The 22,919-nt window shown below is 36.4% G+C and overlaps 1 protein-coding gene across 4 annotated transcripts in view; it reads right to left on the bottom strand.

Moving 5' to 3' along the window:
• Window positions 1-22,919, bottom strand: part of CACNA1G (calcium voltage-gated channel subunit alpha1 G) — a 419,473-nt gene that overhangs the window by 35,416 nt on the left and 361,138 nt on the right. For all 4 annotated transcript variants that reach the window (XM_087887148.1, XM_087887147.1, XM_087887145.1 and 1 more), the window contains 3 exons: window positions 15,998-16,149; window positions 9,938-10,047; window positions 1,505-1,638 (listed from right to left, as the gene is read on the bottom strand). In XM_087887148.1, coding sequence (XP_087743274.1) covers window positions 1,505-1,638; window positions 9,938-10,047; window positions 15,998-16,149 — 396 coding nt within the window. The remainder of the gene's footprint in view (window positions 1-1,504; window positions 1,639-9,937; window positions 10,048-15,997; window positions 16,150-22,919) is intronic.

Below are 22,919 nucleotides of genomic sequence, written 5' to 3' on the forward strand. Positions count from 1 at the left end.
ATGAAAGGTTTGTGATGTGATTGCCAAAATAATGATGCATGGGAAGGAAATGCAAATTTTAATATTCACAATAATTACCCGAAGAATCGTGTCCTAACATCCTCCACTAAAAGTTAATGTGCAAGTCAATGTTTTATGGAGTCTTCTTCAGCCTAGAAAACTTTGAGTGTGTTGGATTTCAGTTCCCAAACTTTGCACTGGGAAAGCTGTTCAGTGAGATATCCTATTATCAAAACATGGTGCCTAAAATGTATAAAAACTATGTCCTACACAGAGGTCCCAAGAAGGAAGTTCCAATCCTGTTGTAATGTTGGCGATTTCAACATTACAACAGGAATTGAAAGGGGGGCTTTCCTTACCCCCCGGCAACTACTGAGCAAAGCAAACCAGTTTTCAAAGGTCAGAAATTTATCTAATCTACAGTTTCTGAAAAATCATCTTTGATCTGAAGAGCTAAGTGGCCAAGTACATGCTCACTGATTTAAATGGCACCAAGACTGAGTAAGAAATCAAAGTTGTTTGTACTCTTTGATTCCAAATCTAGGACACAGCAATAGTGAGCTTGTGATCTTCCAAGCTAAGGACTTTATAGCCTAATGTCACCAGGCTCCACTTGTTCCATAATAAACTCCTTTAATAATTTGTTGCCTAGAGCAAACAACACCATGTATAATTAATAAATAACACCATTGAAATGCAGTGGCAGAAATTAATCAGAATAGTTGGGACTACTTTTTTAACTCATTACTATTTGTAATGTATGACACCCAATCAAGAGTTTACAGCTATAACAGTAAACCTGTTTTTGAGGAGATATGCTAGTCTAGGATTGGAAAGACCCAGATACAAATCCCTGCTCAGCGATGAAGGTCAGTGATCTTGGGTTGGTCAGTTTAACTATGTGCATAAAATGGGGGAAAGGGAGAACTTTGGGTGACAGCTTGAGAACACAGAAATGGAGGAAGCGCCTTCTGTTGAGAGAAATCACTGATTCATCTAATTCCAGGGATGCAAGAGATCAAACTGACACCTTTCCCACGCAAAATAAGTATTTATTACTAGACAATCGGTTGGCTATAATGGAGCTATTAACAATAGCAGTAACACGTAGTCTTATATATAGTGCTTCACAGCCCTCTCTAAGCAGTTTATAGAGTCAGCATATTGCCCCAACAAACTGGGTCCTCATTTTACCGATCTTGGAAGGATGGAAGGCTGAGTCAACCTTGAGCTGGTGAGACCTCAACTGCCTAACTGCCGGCAGTCGTCAGTCAGCAGAATTAGACTGCAGTTCTGCATTCTAACCACCTCACCACCACGGCTCTTAGCTATTAACCTGACTAATAAAGCAAAATAATAGAGCAAGGTTAGCATTAGCTTTGTAGTAGATGCTTAAGCTGTATATATGCTATGTAGAAGACTCTAGTATGCCAGAAATGATCAGTTCTATTTGGCCAAAAGATTTATGGGTGCAGAGCCCCAGAAACAATGGGGGGGGACTGACCTCGAGCAATCCTGAGGACCCTCATAATGCGGATAATGGTTGGGTTGATGGGCAGTGATGCATTCACCTCAATCTCTTCCAGCGTGATCCCCATGATGGACAAGAGAACAATTGCTAGGTCTAATTGATTCCATCTGAAGATGAGACAAAAATCAAATGGAAAAAAAAAGCTAAATTATTTGTTAGCAAAGGAGGGGGTTATATGACAAAGAATTCCAATCATTTCAAGCATTTATGCATTCATGAACTGACACTCTACCTTTAGCAGTTTGTGAGATGAAACATATTAAACAAAAGATGTCTTATTAGGATACAAATTTAGTAAAGTCTGAATATACTGCTACCTGGAACGGAGAAGGCAAAAATGAATTAAACTGCAGGGCAACAGAAAGAATAAAAAGATAAATGTTGACTTCCTTTCCTTTAAATGCTTTACTCAAAGTACCATACATTTCTCTAAACGTTTTATTCAACTGAATTTAGTTTTTCCAAAATCTTTTTTAAAAAAGATTTGCCTTTTGTTTAATTGCTATTGTGGGTGGGTTGGGGCTACGTAAGGAAGATTTTCAAGGTTATATAGCAAAGATGTGGTTGAGGTACAAATGAAGAACATGATGCTCTTGATGAAGAAGTATCACATTAATTCTATATGATTCAAGTTTATTCAATATACTCACTTTTTGTGTCTATATATGTGTGTCTGTGTCTGAGAGAGTTCTTCACAATTTAATCAGCTCACTAAAATAACGACAAATAACTAGCACTGAGAAACTCTCTGATTTGCTGCTACTGCTCTGTAAGTAAATGCATTATTTGGGACTGCTGAACATATGCGGAGATATGACAATGGCAGTAATAGCTGACTGTTCTGCATGCTCATGAGCAAATTAGATCCAAGATCCCCATTTGGCACACATGGGCACATTTAGAATCGTGAGATCAGGTTAGAAGCACAAAATGGCTACCATGGCAAACATGACCATCTTTCCCAAGTTTGCTCTTCACCGTCCCCTCTAATCTCCCCATATTGTAGCTGTCACCTCAGTTTGCCTTTGACATTTTGCTAAATAGGTAGGCGTGCCAAGCTGTAGTCTCCTTTCATTTCTTTAAAAAGAATGCCTCAAGGATAAATGCATTTTTGGAAATAAAGATTGTGTCTGAGGCTGGTATTTTGCATTGCAGCATGCTAACTTCTCATTTGAAAAACATAAAAAAATAAAGGTACAAACTATAGGAAGCAACAAGGGAGGAGCCAGCATGTTTCTGGTGCTTATGAGGGCTACAGTGACGACCCAAGTTATCAGTGTGATGGGAAGAAGATTGGTTCACATTATAGGTAGTCCTTGACTTATGACCACCATTGGTATTGGAACTTCAATATGGTCATTAAGCGAGTTGCACCTGATTTTATGACTTTTTTTTTGCTGAGGTCCTTAAGCAAATCAATGCAGTCATTAAGTGATTCATGCAGTCGTTAAGCAAATCTGGTTTTTCACAATGACGTTGCTTGTTTGAAGCTCCTGGGAAGGCTGCAAATGGTGATCACATGACCCCCAGATACTGTAAATACATGCCAGTTGCCAAGTGTCCAAATTTTGACCAGGGACCACTGGGACACTGTGATAGTCATAAGTGCGAGGATCAGTCATCACTTTTTCAATGTCGTAATTTCAAACTGTTGTTAAACAAATGTTTGTAAGGTTGAGGACTACCTGTAGTAAGAGAGTTACAGCTGCTGCAAATGTTGGTGTGAAGATGTGGTGGAGCAAAATCCACCAGTAAGACATGAGTTTAGGGACAACTACTGCATTATATGATTTTACCATAAAAAGTTTATCAAAACACTTAGTCCTTCATAGAGGGAAGCAGAAATTAAGAAAAATGGACATCCATGTTCTTATGTACTTCTGTATAATTTAAATTGAATGGGCAGAGATGAAATATCAATACAAGGAGTTGGAAATACTTCTATACATCACAGCTAACTCAGCTAGTTTCAATAGGAAATAAACCTGGCATCTTTCTGAGTTTTGCCCATTTATTTTCCTATATTTTATTAAGTGATTAGTGCTTTAACTGCTAATGACTTAATAAAAAAATAGGGAAATAAATCTATTTACCAAACATGGTAAATAGATAGGTAAAATTAAACTTTCTAATATATAAATCAAGACTGTTGCGATATTTTAGGATCAGACTCAATAATATTATTAAGAGTTAAAGGTTTAAATATATATCCTTTTTATTTACAATAGGCATTCTATATTCACTGAATATTCACAGATAGAAGCGAGGAAAAAGGGGAAGGTAGCTCCTTATATATACAATGGGTGGAGCTATAAGTGGGAGTGGTGAGTCATGAATACATTAAGAATTAAAGAATAAGTTAACCCCTGATATCCTATATATATACTATTTACACATTAGAGAATGAGGCATTTACATGTAACAAATCCCCCTCTAAATGCCGATTAGTTATACAACACCAATTACATTCAGATTCGGAACAATACAATACATGTAGCTTGGAAGTTAAATATTTGTGCTGTTTAGAAGGTAAAGGCTTTGTCAATATGTCAGCTACTTGTTCTGAAGTATCACAATGTACTGCTTTTATAAATCCGTCCTGAGACAATTGTCTCACATGTTTAAACTTTATATCTATGTGTCTGGACCTCTGTCCAATAGCATCGGATCTAGATATTTCAATAGCTGCTTTGTTGTCCTCATTCATAACAAAAGGTAGAGTAGGTTTTTTCCAAACATCTGAAATTAAATCATTAAACCATACAAGGTTATTTGCAACTTTGGATAAACAAACGTATTCTGCTTCAGTTGTTGAAGTGGCTACTAGTTCTTGTTTACCGGTATACCAGTAAACTGGACAGTCATTTAAGAAAAAAATATAACCTGATGTACTTTTTCTGCAAGATGTGTCTCCGGCCCAATCCGCATCTGCGTAACATACAAGTCTTGGTTCCATGCTATCACTAGGTTCTAGTATTAGACAAAAATCTAATGTGCTTTTCAGATATCTTAAGATTCTTTTGACAGCTTCCCAGTGATACATTGTTGGTTTGCTGACATATCTGGACAGCAAATTAAGTGGTAAGGCTATATCTGGTCTAGTCCAATTAGATATATAAAGAAGTGAACCTATGATTGATCTATAAAATGTGTTATCCTTAAATTCAGGAGATGATTCATCATTATTTCTGAGAAAATCAGTTTGCATAGGAGTATCACAGGGTTTAGCATTGATTAAATTACATTTGTTCAAAAGTTCTATAATCTTATCTTTTTGAGTAAGTTTGAATCCTTTTCTAGTCTTGTTAATTTGTACACCAAGATATTTGTTCACTTTACCTAATGATTTCAGTGAGAAATGTTCATTTAACTTGTTTACAAAAATTTCTCTTCTTTCTTTGTGTTTTCCAATATATAAAATGTCATCTACATAAATTAATACAAATTCAATATGATCATTACTCTTTTTGACAAAAAAACAGTTATCAGCAGAGGTAGCATTAAAGTCCATGGTCTTGAGTACCTTTACTAGACAATCATACCATCTTTTACCGGATTGTTTTAATCCATATAAACTTTTGTTTAACAACCAAATTTCATTTTTGTTGGTGTATTGACTGTGAGGGGCCCTTACATATATTTCCTTGTCTAGCTTTGCGTGTAAGTACGCAGTCTGTATGTCATATTGGAATACATCAAGATTGAGTGCTGATGCTACCACTAGAGCTGTTTTGACACTCTCTGTCCTTACAGTGGGGGAATATGTGTCAGTATAGTCCTCTGGATATTTTTGTGCATAACCTTGAGCAACTAATCTAGCTTTGTATAGGGTATTACCTTCTTCTAAGTTTTTAATTTTATATATCCACCTGGTACCAATAATTGTTTTGTCCTTAGGTGCAGTTGCAGGTGTAAATACATTTAATCCTTGCAAACTTTCCATTTCTTTTTTCATGGCTAGTTCCCATTTTTCCTTTTCTTCACGAGGAAGTTTTAGTACTTCTTCGTATGTATTAGGTGTTATTGGTTCGCCATCCATATGCATTACGTAATCTTTATATTTATTTGGCATCTTATTCCTGTTGTTCCTAATAATTCTTTCAGGTTTGCTGTTGTTATCATGCATATATCTTGCCTCCTTTTTTGTTAGTGTATCAGTCTTTATTTTGTGTTGGCTATTTGTCCAGGTTTTTGTTTTGTTTTTATGTTTGTTGATATTTTGTTTATCTACAGTCCCTTCCTCATGATATTTTGTTTCTTTGTGTTTATTTGGAAATATTTCATTAAGGTGTAATTTAGACCAGTTGGCCTGTTCATGGAACACGGCTGTTCTGGAAACTATAAATTTATTGTTGCTATCAATGAATCTATATCCTTTAGTACCAGTTTCATATCCCATGAATCTAAGTCTTCTGGATACATTTTCTCCCTTTCTTCTCAACTGTTTAGGTATGTGTACGTCTGCAGTGACTCCAAAAATGTGCATATGTGCCAATTTTGGTTTTCTATTATACATCACTTCGTATGGTGTTTTATTTATAATACTGGACCAGGTCCTATTTTGTGTGTAATTTGAGTAATGTAAGGCTTCTGACCAAATTGTTTGCTTAAGCCGGCATCCTCTAATGTACATCTAATCATGGTTTGTAACGTGGAATTTTTCCTCTCTGCAATTCCGTTTTGGAACGCAGAAAATGGACTGGACGTATAATGTAGCATTCCCCTATCTTTTAACCATTGGGAGAATTCTTTGGACATGAATTCACATCCCCTATCTGTCATAATTTGTTTTATTCTGATATTATGTTGTGTTTCTATGCGTTTATAAAATTCCTTAAATTTTTGAAATGTTTCATCCTTATGTTTTAACGTGTAAACAAACCCATAACGACTGTAATCATCTACTATTGTCAGAAAATAACGTTTCCTATATGTGATTGATGGAGTTAGTGGGCCTACTAGGTCCATGTGTACTAAGTCAAAAATTTTGTTAGTTGATCTAGTAGATTTTTTTGGTCTGGGACTAGTTTTCAGTTTTGTAGATTTACATACTGAGCATTCCAAATAGTTTTCACAATTTTTTATTTTGACACCTTCTGCGTGTTCAGTCATTTTTTGTACTACAGGAAAGCTGGCATGTCCTAACTTCCTATGTAAGATGTGAGCACACTCATCATGGATTGGTTTACCTATTTTTGGTTTTTCTATATTGCGTGTATCAGTATGATCATGAGATATTTTACATTCATCATTGTCACTGTTGCTAACATTTCTATCATCTACTTCTACACAGTCTTCTACATTTGAATCAATGTTATGCAACCACTCTTCCTTTGTTATTAGGTAAGGTAGGCCTCCTTTAATCATTACAGTACCTATATTACTTTTATTTTTCTCCAAAGTTGCTTTTCCTTTTGAGAAAGTTATATTAATGTCAGAGTCTCTACTTAGCTTTATGGCACTTAATATGTTATGAGGTATTTCAGGTATTAACAATACCCCCTCTATTTTTCCTAGTCCAGGCAAAGTTACATTCCCTCTGCCTAATACTTGAACCTTTTCTTGGTTAGCTACCTTTATTACAAATTTATCTTCTGTAAAAGAAGACAATATATTTTTGTTATTAGTGGTGTGATTTGTTGCTCCAGAATCAATAAGCCAATTATTGTTCTCATTTTGTTGTAGTTTTGTGTTGTCTTGTTTATTTAGTCCATTCAGTGAACCAGATTTTCTATCTCTTGAATTTTCTCTGCCCCCTCTATTTTCTCTATAATTTGGTGGGCTTCTATACCTATGTCTATCTATGGAAGACTGTCTATAATTGTGTCTGTTCATGTGTTCTGATCTATGTTTTTCTTTTGAGAATCTGGGGCAATCTCTTCTATTGTGTTCCTTGGATCCACAATTATGGCATCTATATGTTTCATTATATTTTTCTTGGAAAGCTACTTTCCTAAAAGGTTTGTGTTCTGTGTGATTGCTAGAACGATTTTTTCTTGAATTATCTTCTGCTATCAATTTGTTGGATAGACTTTCTAAGGATAAATATCCTAGGTTAATAGTGTCTAAATGTGACATAAAATTGTCCCATGATGAATCAAGTGAGTTGATAATAACACTTTTCATTGTTTGGTCTGAAATCACTTCCCCCCTTAAATGCAGTTCAGCCCTTATTTTGTTTAAAGATATTAAATGCTCACTTATAGAAACCCCTGGTTTTACTCTAGATGAAAAGAAATCCTTAGACATTCTTGTGGTAGTAGCTACACTGTCGCTGTGAAATAAACTAAACATACATTGAATAATTTCTGAAACAGTCAGATTTGGTTTGATGCTATAATACATTGCAGGAGACACACTAGCTATTATTAAGAAAAAAGCTCTATGGTGTAAACAATCTATTTTTAAAGTCCAAGGTCTTCTTGGGGGACTAGTGATAAAGAATAGCACGTTCTCTTTCATAAAAATAACCTGGAGCTGCTGGTACCATTCTTGCAAATTAATACCATCAACCCTTAGCTTTGGGAAGTCACTGGGTAAATTTCCCACATTATTTTGTCCGTTACTTACAACCTGAGGCAGTCCGTGGTCTCGTAAGTGCAGGAAATTGCAAAACGGCGTGGGGATGTCTGCAACGAGTCTGCGCGGTTCTCTCATTAGTTCAAATCTTCCCGGATCGTCTGCGTGGCTTCGCGCATGCGCATTGTCCATTTCTTCTTTGACGCCGTCGTGAAAGGTTCTCTCCATCGCGGCTCGCTCGTTCTGCTCCTCTTCAGACGAGTCGGTCTCTGGCTCGGTCTTTGGAGTCCTGGTGACGGCGGCTGCTCTTCTCCTTCTTTTGTGAGCGTTGTCGCTTGCTTCAGTCTTAGGTGTAGGGCGGAATCGGCAAGGCTCTCTGGGTTCTGGTGTCGTCGCTCTCGAAGTTAGGGTGGAGGCGTGCAGGTCCCGAGGCATCGGTTTGCTCGCTTGCTTCTTTGGTGACTCTTTTGTAATTTTTAGTTTTGGCCCAAATGCAGCAAAAAGCGTTTTCATCGCTGATTTTATTTGGGACTTTGTTGAGTCATCTTCACTTTCTGATTCTGACTCTTCCGAGGATTTTGAATCTTCCTTTTCATTTTCGTTGTCTGATAATGTATTTCGCGCCAGAAATTTTGAACTGAGCATTTTGATTGGCTCTGCTTCGCTCACCTTGGATGCCTGTTGAAACCAAGATGGCTGCCATTCAAAATTTCGCGCGGGATCACAATTCTTCTTCTTTTTAACGACTTTTTCTGTAGTTATATTACTCACTATTTTTGGTTCTTTAGACTTCTCATTAGTGATGTTTTTTTCTCTCGCTGCTCCGCTGTTCTTCAATATTTCTTGGAGGTTCACGATGAGGTTTTCATCATTCTTTTGGCTTTTTAATAGTTTTAATATTTCTGACCTGAGTTCGTTATTCTCTATTTCTATTTTCTTCTGGTCATCATTTTCATCTGCATGGGTTCCTTTTCTTTTTGTCGTTTCTTTGTTTTTTATAGCGTTTTTGATTTTTGTGTTGATTTTTAGCAGCTTCAATAGTTCTGATCCGAGAGGACTGCTTTTCAATTCGTTTTCCTTTTGTTCATCAATTCCATCTATTATTTCTTCATCTTCAGTGTTGTATTCTTCGGATTCTCTTGAGATTGCGTTTGTCGATTCGTTGATTATTTCTTGTTCTGTTTCCATTTCTTTGCTGTAGGCCCTGGTGTTGGGTCTATCTTTCTTGGACATTTTTAAGTTTTTTCTTTTATTGAGTCAATTAACCATCCTCTGCTACCAGATTGTTGCGATATTTTAGGATCAGACTCAATAATATTATTAAGAGTTAAAGGTTTAAATATATATCCTTTTTATTTACAATAGGCATTCTATATTCACTGAATATTCACAGATAGAAGCGAGGAAAAAGGGGAAGGTAGCTCCTTATATATACAATGGGTGGAGCTATAAGTGGGAGTGGTGAGTCATGAATACATTAAGAATTAAAGAATAAGTTAACCCCTGATATCCTATATATATACTATTTACACATTAGAGAATGAGGCATTTACATGTAACAAAGACTGATTCTAATATGATGAGGATCTACTTTAGAAAGATTTTGAGGTACAATTAAAAAGGCAGAAAATTACTATGTGGGTGTTCCTATTTTTCCAGAAGGTTTTCTCTTTTTTTAGCTGTCACAAGAAAAGATACTATTTATAAATTTAACTATTTTTTCTATTAATTAGCATATTAGTATTAAGATTGGCCCAATAACTCATCTTCATCGACATATTTAGACAACAGAAAGAGCTGTAACTGGAAATATTAGGAATGGCACTTTTTGAAAGAAAAACATACACACACAAAACACCTTGCAATGTTATTCTGAATCATTATTACCTATCTTGAAAGAACCGACGAAACCCAAACGCAATGAGCTTGAAAACTGATTCCATGACAAAGATGATTGTGAAAATGTAATTGCAGATCTTCAGAGCTTCCTCAAGAATCTGAAAGCAGAGAGACAAAATGGTAGATTACTGCATACTGTAAGGAGGATATTGGCAAAATTCATTTTCAGCTGAATCCATTCTATCCCCTGCCTTATAGGAAAAAGAGTGAACTGTTAAATGAAGAGAAGCCTGTAAATGTAAACCTATCAGACTCCTGGATAGTGTGAGCTTTTGAAATGCTGCTGTCATTCCAGGTAGAGAGAGGATAAGGGCAAAAGTCTAACCCTCAATGCTTTATTGAAAAGTTGACAACAGCAACAAGCTCGGGACCTAAATATCATCAGGACTGCCTACATTCATTGGGTTTTGCCCATGCAAAAGAACTGGAAGAGTGGACTCTCTTCCCATCCTTTATTTAAGAGAATGTCACTTGTAGAGATCCCAGAGAACAGCATCCCCACTTATTCCCTGTGTGAACTCTAAAGAAGTGGGGATTCTTCTGAGCAGGCTGCTCTCTGGGATCTCTGCAGGTGACATATTCTTAAATAAAGGATAAGAAAAGAGTCCAAATGGCATCCTTTTCCCTTCCCCCCAAATTAGACCAGATCCTTCCTTGTTAATAGTCCTGAAAACTATTAAGACCTGGCTATTCCAAAAATAGTGAGGAACTGTTGGGCAGAGAGAGGCCCTCTGCTACAAGATTTGTCCATGTAAGTTTATCCCTTTGGAACAAAGTGTCTTGCAATTGTCAGTTGTTGGTTTACCTTGCCCTTTCTTTTGTCATTCTGACGTACTCTTATTAATTGCCTTACTGGAGTGGGTTTTATGGTCTGTTTTTGTGGATTAGACTGGCATATAAATCCAAGCATAAGCAAGCAAACAAACAATTTAGGCTGGACAAATAACAATTCCCTTCGCCTTAGTTCTCCAAAAGACAGAATCTATTACTAATATATCAGTGCTGCCTTTTATAAAATATTGCTACCAAGAATGTATTGGTGAGGAGAGACTTTTGGGAGATAAAGTCCTAATTGTCGAATGAAAGAATTTCATGAATATTTAATCCTGATTCCAAATTTAGACAGAAAAGGTAGGTTATTATGGGAAGAAAATACCATGTAGTCATTAGAGGGAAAAGATCTGTACAGGAAGTCATTGATTTATGACCATAATTAGAACTGGAATTTCTGTCGCTAAGTGATGTGATTATAAAGCGCAATATCATGTGACAACATAACTGAGCAATGGCATTCTTGGCACTCCTTGTTGCTATCGTTAACCGACTTCCACTGATCATTAGCTGAGGATCCACCCAAAGCCAAGCCATTCCAGGCTTGGCACTCTCCTAGCCTCAAGCCTCGATAGCATAAGGACTGTCTCCAATTCAACTTTCCCACATACTTATCTACCCCCCTATCTCTGCTCTTTTGACCATTCTGCACCCTATCTTATGGGGCAGCAAGCCATGCCATAGGGGCTGCTTGCCATGTTGTGATTCAAAGGCTTCTTGGCATGATATGGCTCAAAGACTGCAAGAAGTCACTGAGCTGCAGCGCAGTGGAAGCCTTTCATAGCATTAAACCATCAGGATTATCTGTAGATAAAATATAGAAAAAAAATAAAGCATCATGGAAATAGAGGTAAGTATCCCAATTCAAGTTCTTAATCTTCCTTGCAGTCATGATGCTTATTTTAAGGAGAGGATATTTGGAATGGTGGAAGATTTTGCAGTTTGCTTGTGAGCAGAATAGCTGAAAAGTGTGGGATTCCATCTAAATTCACAGCTAGGATGTAGCCTTTATGGAGGCCTAGCCAAATTTCAATTCTAAAACTTTTGGAATTAATCATTCTACAGATTAAAAGATTTTATTTTATGGCAGGATAAGATTCCTCTTGGTGAGTTTCTTTTCTTTTTTTTAATTTACAAAACTAAAAATATTAAAGGTTAAATATTTGGCAAAAATTCTTAACAAGAGAAGATTTAACAAAGTTTAAAATGGACAAAGGGAATAGTTATAATTAAAAAAATTAATTATTTTAAGAAAGTGTATTGGAATAACTGTAACTGAATTAGGCAACTGAACCAAAACTTCCATGGGAATTTTTTTTTTTTTTACTTATTACTGCATTTTTCTTAAGACTGCAGACAGTTTGTGGAAATTACAAATCAGGATAAATGTAACATGAATAGACTCTGTGCATGATTGTAACCATAAAGATATTGATGTTTGACTGCAAGTATAGAATTAAAGGCACAGGAAGATAAAAGAAGAAGAAAAGGAGGGAGAGTTTGCCTTCCTTCCTTCCTTCCTTCCCTTGAGATACTTTCACTTTTGGATTTCAACATGAGAACTCAGAAAGAAGGTAGAGAGAGAAGGAGAGCATCATTAGAACAGCCTGAAGAGAAAGCCATTAAAAATTTTTTTGACCAAGTTGGCAGTAAATTGACTGAATTACTTGAGACTACAGTTACAACTTTGGAGGAAAAGAATGGATAAAAGATTTGTAAAGATGAAATAGGAGTTGAAGAATAAGTTAAAAAGAAGGAAATCTCTATAAAGTAAGTATCTGGAAATATAAAACAAGTTATGATAGAGTAGAAATTATGGATTATGTCAGAAGTTATTGACAAAATTGAAGAGAGAACTGTATAATTTGGCTCCATTAGAATTCAGAGAGAAATAATTTTGACTGAAATTTAGAGCTATTCCAGAGAATTCTGATGAAAATATTAGAGAAAAAATTATACAAGTTTTGACAAATTTTAGATTGAGGAGAGGAAGACACAGAGGCAGAGATAAAGTTTACAGACTGTTGTGGGAAAAAAGGCATGGGACTTTGTTTTTATATATGATAATGGCAGTAATTTTTTATATGCACGGAAATGGAAAATTTCAACATTACCCAACTGCTTGTACAAGATGAACCAGCCGCAGAGATAGCACATTCCCATATTTTCTCATCATATTAGACTTTTAAGTACTGTTGAGTTCCCATCTCTACTTCACCTTTGTTTACCTATGGCATTTGTTCCTCCTCAAAGCCATAAGAAATAAAAATAACTCCGGTACACAAATTGGCAGCCATTTCCATCTAACTGTCATAAGTAAGTGATTTGGAAGCCGTTGTTCTTATAATTTGAATGTACAATTTTAAATGGAAGAGTGCTTCTGCTAATGGAGCAGGGAGTAGCTGCTCAGCCAAAAAGCTGAATCATCGCAGCAGGAAGGAAGAGAGGCCCTTAGTTTTCTGTCCTGCTGAAAAATAAATCGTTGAGACTACAAGAACAGGTTGGACTGTTATTATGTGCAATTGTGGAGTTAAGTGAGGTTAAAGATTTCAGGATTCTGAAATCACTTTGCTTATATTAGTCCAATCATATTCCAGAAACAGCCTTGGATATTATTAATTCCCACCACCACCAAAACCCTTAGGGCAAAATGGTGTATTCTCTTAGCACAGTACAGTCATACTCCAGCATTTTAGCTTCTACACTCTATTGGCTCTGTTCTTGGCTCTGACTAAGTAAGAGTCTCTATTTCTGCCTCCAAGAACAGAAGATCTTCAATATGTACTATTGCATATATGTTTGTTTAAGTAGGGTGTACACACATCCACACTCACACCTGTACACATAGTTCCAGGGCTCCTGTGATATCTCATTTGCATTTCTGCTTCAAAGCCAAACTAAATTAACTTCTGGCTGGATTGCCAAAATTTTAAAATGGCAGAAGAATTTTGAAATTTGAGAGGCTGAGCTCCTTAGGGGAGAGGATTGGTTTCCCCAACCTCCTTCCAACCTCCCAATCTCCCCTTTTCCCCATTCTTTCATCCCACTAGTTGGCAAACTGTCCTAGTGTCCTCGTATTAAGTTTTGGGATGGGCTGTCAGATATATTATGGTGTTTTTTGTTTTTCCTTCATCCCAAAAACACAAGTGTGGCAATGCAAAGACAAATTACCAAAATCACTTTTGGTAATTTCTCAGCTAGTTGGAGGGGAAGGAGCTGCCTGGCATTGCTAACAATTATGCTAAAGGTTCTTGTGACCTGAGATCTGAGGGTCTGATGTGAGACTGGGTGAAGGAAATGTGTTGGTGCAAAAGTGTCAAGAGGTTATCATGAGTGTTACAAGTCTTTTTTTTTTTTTACACATCTTATTCCATTTAATCCCCACGGTTGTATTTGTGTGATTAGATGTATTATATTTATAGTGGATTTGGAACTGAGTTGTGTATGATGGAAAGGTCAAAATCTCTGAAAAACTGGCTTCTTCCAGTTTTCCGGTGAAAGATTCATGATCAGGCTAATTCTGATAGTCTGAATTGAGAAGAGGAGAAGTTGAGGCTTGTTGTGGCCATTTTCTATATTCTAAAATTGAAAATGCTTTTCACATATAGACAGCCATAAATACAAGAGGATAAAAATTTGGCAGTGTTAGTCATCATCAGACAAATATAGATTGTTGCAATAGTGAAGAATATACTGTATGTATTTCGGAGTTTGCCTGGTTCTTGATGTTGTCTGCACTTGGTGTTTTGTTTTTTTTCTTGCAGGCATTTCATTAACATGTTACCTGGTCTGATAATGAGTCATCTCTAAGAAGAAAAATAAGCTTAGAGAGCCCTAAACCCCTACAGAACTAAGTAGATTAACACATCTTTTGCCTTAAATTTCACAATGTGGACAAAAACTTCAAAAGAATTGAATGCATCCTTCTGTATGTAGTTCTCCATAATGACACAGCATTCAGACATATAAGTGCTAAAGCTACCAGATATCGTGTGATTAAGAAGCAGAAAACTGGCTTTACTTGATGAGTGTCTTGAGAGGAAACAGCATTCTGAATGTGTTAAAAAGTACCCAAATGTACTGCTTCCTTGGGAAACATTTGTCTCAAGCACTACGTTTGGCACAACCAATGTTCAGAATCTTGACTGCTTCTATTTTAGCAGCAATTAAAATCAAAGGAATTAATTCTGTGATTCAGCAAATACAGAATATAGAAACTGGCCCCCACCCTGGTCATTGGAGCTGTGATAGCCATCTGATTGGATGTTTAATCTGGATTCCTGTTCAGAGAAAAGGAGTTGACTCAGTGACCTAAACGGCACCTTCCAACTCCCATAAGCTTACAAAAGGAGACCTTTAGAATTTCCCACTGAGATTTATCCATCAAGGAGATTTGAGATGTAAACCCAAGAAGGCTTATTACCTGCGTTTTTAATCTTTATTTAATTTTTCAACATATTTATTCACTCATTTTTTAAAGTAACAGATTATTTAGATATCTGAAAACCTGAGCAGTTAATGGAAAGAAGGCTGTTAATACTGAAAAGCTTTGGGACTGAAAGAAATTACACAGAATGTTCAACTTTCAGGATTATTTTATACATAATGAAAGCCTTTGTGGAAAGCAACCCTTGTAGCTACTGTAACTCATTCTTTCATTTAGTTTGTAATATACGAAACATACTGCATGTCCCTAACCCAGAAAAACCATGCTCCCTAGATGTTTCCCTGACCTCATACGAATGCAGCTTATTTGATCTTCATGGATTTGGCTATGAATTGATGTCATCTGCAAATAGTGTATGATATAACTCTTGGAAAAAATATCAAAATATATTTAAAAGTGCAGATATGATTGTGTGTGTGTGTGTGTGTGTGTGTGTGTGTGTGTGTGTGTGAGAGAGAGAGAGAGAGAGAGAGAGAGAGAGAGAGAGAGAGAGAGAGAATGAATATGTAGGATTTGTGAAAGTATGTATATTAAAGTATTCAGGTCAATCATATTTGACTAAGATTCCATGGACAGTATGTACTTAAATAAGGAACTGAGGGTCTGATCCTCATTGCCATCCAAGTGAAGAAAGTGAAGATCTCTCCATCAACTTAGTGTGGTAATGAATTCACTACTAATTGTTCTATTTTAATTAACAGAGGTGCAATTCTAATTCCTTCTAGCAATGATGCTAATATCCACCATTGACCAATACTCTTCTATCCTACCTTGGGCTGGCGGTAATGCTCCATGGCCATGGTGATGACATTGAGGCCAATCACACCTGTGATGAATAAATCCAGATAATGGGTGGTGCACATTTGGTGAATCAGAAGTCGGAAGCGAGAATAATCAGAGTAGTACGGTTTACACTGCGCTTCTGAAAAGGAAAAAAAGTAAAGAAGCAGTTCAGAAAACAATCCCTTTTTCTCAAGGCCAGATTCAGCACTGGCTTTCAGATTCATTCAAGTAAGATTTCCCCCTCCCACAGGAGTGGGGTAGGGCAAATGTGTTTACAAACTACTGTAATTAATGCACAGCAAGGCAGTACATTCATATACCTGTATGAGCAATTCCAATAACACATGCACAACAGCCAGGCTTCTGTGACTAGATATAAGGTGAGTGAAGAATAGATTCATTTCAAGTTTCAAAATAATTTTAGAAAAAGATTACATTTTCTTTTTAATTGCCGTAGAAGGAAAAATAAAAATCTACCAGACTTGGAAGCATGTGACCTATCTATTATACATAATAATAGCAGCTTGAAGCATACTAGCATGCGATATTGAAAACCGTAAAAATCTTGGGAAAATTCTTGGGATCAGAGTTTGGGGCAATTTGGAGACAATACATGAAGCCTTTTGACAATAGTAGAGGATAGTAATCTTGCATGTAGAGTTCATTCATGACATATTTAAGGTAGAAATGCTATGATGGAATGCTTGCATATCTGTGACGTACATCTTCTGTTCTATAATGTCCAGATAACCTGGAACCTTGTCAAGCTTGTTCTTTACAGTATAGCCAAGAACTTAGTGCACTTAAGACAGTGAACAGATAAAAGGATACTGTGTGGGGTAGCATTTTACAGTAAAATACTGAAACTTAAAAGGGATAAGGAGATACACATTTGTAAAATATCTGAAAATAATTAAAAAAAAAACACCTCACAGAGCATTTCAAAGTACATGCTTAAGCAGTAGAGAAAAAAAGTGGAAACACCTTGTTCTCGATTTCAGGAAAATTTTCAGTTTATGAAAAAAAAATGTGTGTGGATGCTTAGAATTAAATGATCTTCTGTTTAAGTATGATTGCTAAAATGCAGCTGTTCCAGTTAATCTCTGGTGTTTGGCTGCATCAGGGATGACACTTTCTCTTTAGACCCTGAATGTTCCAACAGGTAAACTCATTAAACATCTAATCTCTAACGAGGAAATGTCAAGTCTATAATTCAGGGCAATTTTCAAAGTGGCATTATAATGCAACATTAAATGAAAAGGACTGTCTTGAAGATGTCAGAGATAACATTATGCCTGCGATTAAACGATCAACTGGCTATGAACGTGACTGAGCCAAGGGAATTGAATGGTATGGTATTTAGCAACACTGAGCAAATATAAGAATTCATTTGGGGTGTGGAGAAGTATGGTATTTTTGATTATAAAGAAAAGCTAAATTCAGAAGTTAGCAGTTTTGCATGTAGAGGTCATCTAGCTTGTCTCCTAGGTACTGAAATGTTGATGTTCTGATGGGACTCAGTGGTCCTTTCGCATGGTAAAAGGATAGTCTTGTTTCTGCCTGCAAACCTCAAGTAAATCATAGCTCCACATATAAAGATCCCTCCACATAAACGATTTATGTTATCTTTCCACCTTATTTGATACAAAAGAATCAGATGTGCATGATATTTGTGAAGTTGTCAGGAATCATCACATTATGTCAGAAATAATAGCACAAATCTTTTTTTTTCCTGAGTAAAATGATTGTTTAGATATGTGAGGGGCTGAGTATAGGGTTATTTTTGCAGGCAGGAATGACATATCTCTTACTTGCATATCTCTTACTTGCTGAAGAGAAAAAAAATCTTCTTGAGACTCTACTTATTTGGAACTGAAGAAGAAAAGTGTTGTACTGTATTCTGTGAGTTTTCTTCAAATGACCCTAAATATTTGCACCAGTTTTTCAAAATAAGACACAACAGAGACAACCTGCTGCTAGTCTATATGCTGTCTGATCCTAAATGCCATGTTATAATATGGAAATTGATATTTAGTTGAATTTGAATGCTCAATACATTTCTAAAAAGAACAACAAAAAATCTAGACAGGTTGGTAGCTGGCTAAATCACAACTTTCATCAGAACTGTAACATTCTGCATAAATATCCATAAAAACAGAGATATCTCAATGGCATTATGCAAAACTCTGAAAAGGAAATTAACTAAAATGTCTGAATAAAATTAAGTTATGAACTGGGGCCCTGGCTATGAACCAAGTTATAATTTCAAAGAGAAGCCCTATTCTAATTTGCTGGTCTCTTATTGTTCAATGCTTATCCATAATTCACAGTCAGGCAAGGGAAAAAATGTCACAATTTCTGTCTTTTCTTTGGGACAATTTATTTATGAATAATTGCACTGGCATCCAAGGGTTCAGCTATGACTGGCAGATTAATTCCAAACAATAACAAAAGAGGCTGTTAATATATAGCAGGGATTTATACCGAGATTGCAAATGTTACCTGCATAGCAACAAAGCATGTGGTAGCATAATCTTATAAGCAGGGTTGCTCATTTCCCATTCCTTATGCTGTGGGTGAAGACAGACATTGTATTTAAATAAAAGCATAGGGAGGTTATTCACCTGCAGTGTGAATTCAGTTCACAGGTTACACAACACACACACACACACACACACACACACACACACACACACACACACACACACAGAGAGAGAGAGAGAGAGAGAGAGAGAGAGAGAGAGAGAGATCTGGGATTCAATATATATATTGTATGCTGAATCCCAGATCGCTATCAGCCTTGCCTCTCCCATATGCCTCCTCAGGTGACAAATTCGCTTTGTTTTCTTTTCTTTCTCCTTCTCACCCCCCCAAAATGAAGCGTGTCTTTTAATCTGTTTTTCCATTTACTTTTTATGCATTAAAAAAAAGGAAAAAGTTTAGAAACACTTGCAAAACAGTTCTGAACAATGTATATCAATGATAGCTTAGGCACTGGCAATTGAGACTGATCCTGCTAGCTTTGAGTTTTTCCTTTGATACCCAAGGAAGATTGGGGTATTAATTCTCCAGATTTGGAGGGGGAAAAGGTACTTTTAAATGATAAAAAAGCCCTCCTGCATATTCCAACAGTCCCCTTCTCCTCCAGCACTTTGTTTAGTCTGTCTTCACCGTGTATTTGTAACTAATATCCTACCCTTTGATTCAAGGACATTCATTATTATCTGTTTTTTAAAAGGTTACAATTAAAATTATTTTGATAAATTTGTAAAGCCGTAGCTTATTAAGGCTTCTGCATCTGCCAATAATGTTATTAATATGGTATTTAGTCAGCCCTGCTTCTAAATCTTGCTAACCATTAGCTTTGTCATATTTTGCATTCCAATCATGCATATTAGTAGAAATTATACCTTTTACCTTGCAAAGAACCACACATAGTAACACCATGCTTCTTGTGGGTTTTAAATTAACAGCTCCTGATTTTAGGTGGGCAGGGAATCTTATTTCCAAATACCAATATTATTTCTTTTTAGGAGATATAAAGAAGCCAGATTTATGGGTATTTGTAAATATTGGTACTTAGACACCTTTTAGATACCTTAAATCCATGCCCCCCTTTCGAAACAGCATTGTTTGTACCTGTACATATATATCTTGGGAAATACAGACACCTGTTCAAATGACGAATCACACCAAATAACACAATATCACAAATACTGCTACAATACATTGGGATTAAGGATGACAGGATGCTGCAATTAGTCTGGAAGATTCTAGAAAAATTGAGATAGCATCCTGTCACTGAGAAACCAGTGGGGTATGTGTGTGTTTATATGTGTGTGGGTACAGGAGAGAAAAGGGAGGAAGGAAGATAAAATGATTGAGTAAGAACATGCATCAACTAGGAGATATCCGCCAAAAAGCCCACAGTAAACACCAGATATTGGCAAATGATCAAAACAGGTTTTAAATCAAGCTGCTATATTATGGCCCAGAGGAAAGGGAGTGGACATGCATTGATTTAAACTCATCCTGATTCCGTCAAAATGTAGAATCAGAACAAAGCTGCTTTTTCTATAAATAGCAAAGTATCTGTCCTGTAATCATTTACCTGCAGTTGGTTTTCAGATATCTATTCATGTTACTAGCAGGTAATTTACCTGCTCAAATCATGTGGAGAACTATATCTCAATTCCCACCTCTGTCTCAATGCTTACTATTTTTTATTTAATGTTCACACCAGAGAGAAATGTTAAAATGTGATCATATTATCAATGATATATGTCTGTGCTACTACTACCTTAGCCTCCTTGTGACTGGAATATTTATGAATTAAACAAATTTATATGGCCATCCAACTCACACATAGCACCAGTGGGAAAGCACTCTTTTATTCATTATATAGCCTGAAGCCAGGAAAACTTACTCTTCTTCTTCTTTTTCTTCCCCACAAATTTTCTAGAATGATGCTGTGAAGAGATCTGGTGTGGCAGCTGTAACCAGCTGTCTAATAGCATTGGCATTTATGTATCATTTTGAATGGCACCTGAAGTGGCTGGTTGCTTAATGTTTCACAGGCAGGGAGTTGAATGCTCCCTCAAGCTTTCATAGAATGGAGGAGAGGTCACAGGGAAGCAATATCACTAAGCAGCTGGATTTACAAACTGTCCAGGGAATATTAAATGGAAGGTGATGTGCATGGAAGGAATGTTGACATTTAAAGAAGTAGATTTATTAGTCATTTTAGTGAATGACATTTGAAAAAAAAAGCAAAATGGAAAATGGTTAAATTATTCCCATTGAGATTTTTTAGTTATAAGAGGCAGCATCTTCCCAAAAATGAAATATCCACTCCAAACCAGCAATCAGCACAAAGAGATTATGCAAATATAAAACATACTTTCCCACAGGGTACAACTTGTAAAATGCAAACGCAAAAATAGCCAACCTGCATTTTCACATACAAATTATTCATTTGAGTATGGAAAGTTTGCACAAGGTGATGTAGCATTCCTTGTTTCCTTGCAACACGCACACGTTTAGATGCTGTCTATTCACAATAATAAGCACTGTAGATTACGTATGATAACACTAATACCAGCAAAGAAAACACCAAGTACTGCTTTGAAAATAATACATACAAAAGCCAAGAATTATGAGATTATTTCTGAGCCTGCCGTGAAGAATGGCCCTGTTTGAACCCAACACATTCAAAACATAATGAAACACTCAAATATATACCTAAAAATAACAATGATCATTTAACCACACTGAAATTGCACATCTATGAGATATTCTCCCAATATCCCAATATCTATCCAAAAGGAGACCCAAAATTAGCCCATACAGAGAATATAGGTACACAAACACACTGAAATGAAATGTAGGAAATGGTAACGTTAAGGAGATTTAGGATTCAGTAAAACAAACTGGGTCAATTTTAATTAAGTCAAAATATATGGATAAATATCTCCTTGCTTATTCTTTTTCATTGTTTTATTTTTAAACACAATCTTATGTGTTCTCTTAGAGCTGCATTTCAGATGAACTTGGCACATCAGGTACAGTGATATAGGACTTGAAGAGGCACTGTGCCCATTTATCTGCCAGCACCATCAAGTAATTGACCAACCTGAAAAAGGTTCCCTGCTAATTGGTTCTAGGCTGCTCGGCTCGTTTGTCAAATTCATGTCATAAATCTTGGCTTTCTAAAGGTGTAAATCCTGAGAGTGTCTTCTTCTCATTTAGAGCTGACAAGATGTTCAGCTATGATAAAGAAGGCTTTGCCATATTTATTTTATTGTTATGTGTATCTGAGCTGTTATTTGCTTTGCTGTCGTTTGTTTGTTATTGTTTTAATTGTTTTAAATTGCATATTAGATGTTGTAAGCCACCCAATTTCTTTTGGAGTGGGAGGCTGTAGTTCATCAAAATAATAAATTACTACTCATGGTTGTCATGGATTACTTCATAAGACTAACACTCGCTATGTCAACTGGATTCTAAGACAAGGCCTCAGAAATGGACCAGGAAGATAAATTCTTTCCTATGTTCTGCTCAAGGCAGCAGAGTGCTCACGCTAGTAAATTTCAATAGTGCCATTGACTACTTCCCAATTTTCTTCCTTGATACTCAACTGCATTATTATCTATTTCTGCCACACCTTTTCATGTAGCCATTAAGGTAAACTCCACAGCAGAGCATGTGGTTGCTGGTTTCTGCACTTGTAAAATCCTCTTAAGAAATTTGGGGATTTGCTTTATTTTTAGGGTGGTGGTGGAGGAATTGTATCTTTCCACTGGCACCAAATTCTGATTTGAGAAAATTTTTGCAACAAAAATGGCAAGAAATTGTTAGCAAATTTATATGGAGTGGGGAAAAATATTAAACTTTAAAAAATTACAAGATTCAAAAGATAGAGGTTTCTTTCTCTTCTAAATTTCAAACTATATTACAGAGCAAGCTGTTTTGTCATGATTAAGAGATGGGCTTTGGCTTTAAGAACCCACCCAGTTTAGGAGTTGGTGCCCAGGGAGATTTAACAGAACTTACTTTCTAAAGTGTGGAGACTGCAACCGGTCCAGCGTCACCCTCCTTCCATTGTTATCCAATGGGATCATTTTACACTCTCCCTGTCTGAATTCCTTCTCCAAATGTGTTGGGTAGGAGACAACTGGGGCTAAAGGCAGGGCAGGGCTCCAGTTGCTCCCTCCCTCCATTGCCAGAGGGAAGAAATTTACCTCATAAGTATGGCCACCCCAGTTAGCATCCCTGCTTAGACATCCAGATTGTAGTCCGACTACCCATCTTTATTTCAGTACATGGACTGGAACTGAGAAATTAGTCAGCAAACAGTCTATGGATCGTTCCTCTATATAAGATGTCATATTATGCAATAAGAGTATGAAG

The sequence above is a fragment of the Pantherophis guttatus genome, chromosome 2, assembly GCF_059756535.1.
Source record: "Pantherophis guttatus breed Tessera chromosome 2, ASM5975653v1, whole genome shotgun sequence".
Taxonomy (NCBI): Eukaryota; Metazoa; Chordata; class Lepidosauria; order Squamata; family Colubridae; genus Pantherophis; species Pantherophis guttatus.